This window comes from Anopheles aquasalis, chromosome 2 (assembly GCF_943734665.1).
Source record: "Anopheles aquasalis chromosome 2, idAnoAquaMG_Q_19, whole genome shotgun sequence".
Taxonomy (NCBI): Eukaryota; Metazoa; Arthropoda; class Insecta; order Diptera; family Culicidae; genus Anopheles; species Anopheles aquasalis.
This window is the reverse complement of record NC_064877.1, coordinates 84,360,647-84,363,146: the sequence shown is the minus strand read 5'-3', so window position 1 is coordinate 84,363,146 and position 2,500 is coordinate 84,360,647. Positions and strand designations below refer to the sequence as shown.

Sequence of the window (2,500 nt, the reverse complement as noted above, 5' to 3'; positions counted from 1 at the left end):
AGTTGAAAACACTGGAAATCGTTTGTTACGCCAGATCACCAGACTACGGTGCCTCTATGATGCGTTGCCATTCGTGATTGTTTCGGTCACCGTCGTCGGCGTACTAACCCCATTCTGTTTCGTTGGCGATGCGCCTTTTTTGCTCTTTTCCGGACTTCCGCCGGTACTGAGGGGCCGTGTCCGGCGCTGATGTTGCAGATCGTCATCGCTAGAACTTTCGCACGTAAGCAGCTGATGGGTTTGATTATTCAGTTGCTGCCGCTTCAACTGACCGGTGGTTAGATAGCTGTCCAGTTTGCCGACAGCCGCGAGAATAAGCCCAAGAAAGGCGGGAGCCGGTTTAAGCGGTCGCGATAGATACTCCGGGTGGAACTGTGTGGCCACATAGTACGGATGATTGTCTAGCTCCATAATCTCCATCCGTTGTTCATCCTCGTCGTGCCCAACGAACCGCATGCCGTGCTTTTCGAGCTCAGCAACGTAATCCGGATTCACCTCGTACCGGTGACGATGCCGCTCATCGATGTGATCTACGCCGTTGTACAGCTTGCCTGCGGGTATACGGAAGAGTTAATAACGTGAGCGAAGGAGCTACGAGAGATTAGTCAAGCAGTGGTATGCTTACGGATTTTGCTGTCTCCTTTGAAGACGGTAGTTCGTTTGCCGAGACGCATCGTTGCGCCGTACGAACCAGGGTTATGCTCTGGCATATCGACGACCAACGGATGAGGTGTTTCCTCGTAAACTTCGGTAGAGGCGGCATCCTACAAAAGACGAAAGACTGTAATGTTTAAGCGTCACGAGGATAGGCCTCCTTTAGCTTACCTCTAGCTTGAGAACATTTCGTGCAAACTCAATCACGGCCACCTGCAGCCCGAGGCAAATGCCCAGCATAGGCTTTTTGTTTTCACGGCTCCATTGGCAAGCCCGTATCTTGCCTTCCACTCCACGAGTACCGAAGCCACCCGGTACGATGATGCCACTAGGGATTGTTGAAAAAGGACACATTAGAATGGAATCTAGATACTGGCAAGTGGCCTTTGTTATGCTCGCCTTCACTTACTGACTGTTGGTGAGCGTGTGCCAAGCGTCGTAGTACAGATGGGGATTTTGCCGTTTCACATCCCGTTCCAGGTTGCACGCTTCGATGAATTTAAGCTCCAGTTTGTAGCCGACGGCGATCGATGCATGCATTAGCGCCTTCGACACGGAAGCGTACGCATCTTCCAGTCGCGTGTACTTGCCGACCAGCGCAATGTTGACCTTCTTGTAAACGTTCTCTACTCGCTCGGCCAGATCACGCCATGATTGCATGAAACCGGGTGGCCTCGGAATGCCCAGATTAAGCTGTAACCGCTCGTTCACAATATCGACGACACCGGCCTGTTCCATCATCAGCGGCACGTGGTAGATTGATGACAGATCGGGTATGGTGATCACCTGCTCCGGTGCCACGTGACAAAAGTTGCTGATCTTTTCCTTCACCTCATCACCGATCGGGTTCTCGGAGCGACATACGATCAAATCAGGGCTCAGTCCGAGCCCACGCAATTCTCGTACGCTGGCCTGTGTTGGCTTCGTCTTGGGTTCACCGGTAGCCCGGGGCGAAGGCACCAGCGAGACATGCGCCACACAAAAGTTTTCCTTTTTCACACGAAACTGGAACTGCCGGAACGCTTCGACGAACGGCATACCCTCGATATCACCGATCGTACCGCCCAGCTCGATGATGCACACCTTCGGTTCCACATTATCCTTGACCGGGGTCTTGGCCACCCGTTCGACCCACTCCTGTATCTCGTCGGTAATGTGAGGGACCACTGCAGGGCATGATAGATTAGTACTTGGCGAGAGACAACGAGGGTTTTTTGTCGGTCCTTCACTTACCTTGCACCGTTTTGCCGAGATATTTGCCTTCACGCTCACCGTCGATAACATTCTTGTACACCTTGCCGGTGGTTATGTTGTTGTGCCGGTGCAGCACCACATCCAGGAAGCGCTCGTAGTTCCCCAGATCCAGATCCACTTCACCGCCATCGTCAAGTACGTACACCTCGCCTGCGAATGACGCCAATGATGACGACAAAGGGCTGAGTTTATTTTAAAAATATACGCGCCGCAAACCCCGCCACACTCACCGTGTTCGAAGGGGGAGAACGTTCCCGCGTCGATGTTGATATAAGGATCGATCTTGATGCACGTTATCGGAATGCCGCACGCACTGAGCAGCGTCCCGAAGGAGCTCGCAATCACGCCCTTCCCCACTCCGCTGATCACACCGCCCGTCACTAGGATGTACTTCATGGTGGCCCCCAGGAAGCTGCAAATAGTATCGGATAGTAGATGAGTTCAGCAGGCTCGCTTGAAGCGCAATTTACGGAACGGAAACGATACCCTTGGCGGATGCTGAGTGAGAGCGAAAGAAAAAAAATCCGAGCAGCACGGCTATACGAGTTTGTAAACAAAGGTCTATCTGCTCGCTCTCGCACGTGCCTTCGTC

At 52.8% G+C, this 2,500-nt stretch overlaps 1 protein-coding gene across 1 annotated transcript in view; it reads right to left on the bottom strand.

The window, feature by feature from the left end:
* The window catches only part of LOC126571441 (CTP synthase), a 3,154-nt gene that overhangs the window by 427 nt on the left and 227 nt on the right, over window positions 1–2,500 (bottom strand). The window contains exons 1-7 of the mRNA XM_050229956.1: window positions 2,395–2,500; window positions 2,139–2,320; window positions 1,888–2,058; window positions 1,064–1,820; window positions 826–982; window positions 626–764; window positions 1–551 (exon numbers count right to left, since the gene is read on the bottom strand). The exon at window positions 1–551 is cut by the window's left edge and continues 427 nt beyond it; the exon at window positions 2,395–2,500 is cut by the window's right edge and continues 227 nt beyond it. Of these exons, the coding sequence (XP_050085913.1) occupies window positions 55–551; window positions 626–764; window positions 826–982; window positions 1,064–1,820; window positions 1,888–2,058; window positions 2,139–2,304 (1,887 nt within the window). The 5' untranslated portion in view covers window positions 2,305–2,320; window positions 2,395–2,500 and the 3' untranslated portion in view covers window positions 1–54. The remainder of the gene's footprint in view (window positions 552–625; window positions 765–825; window positions 983–1,063; window positions 1,821–1,887; window positions 2,059–2,138; window positions 2,321–2,394) is intronic.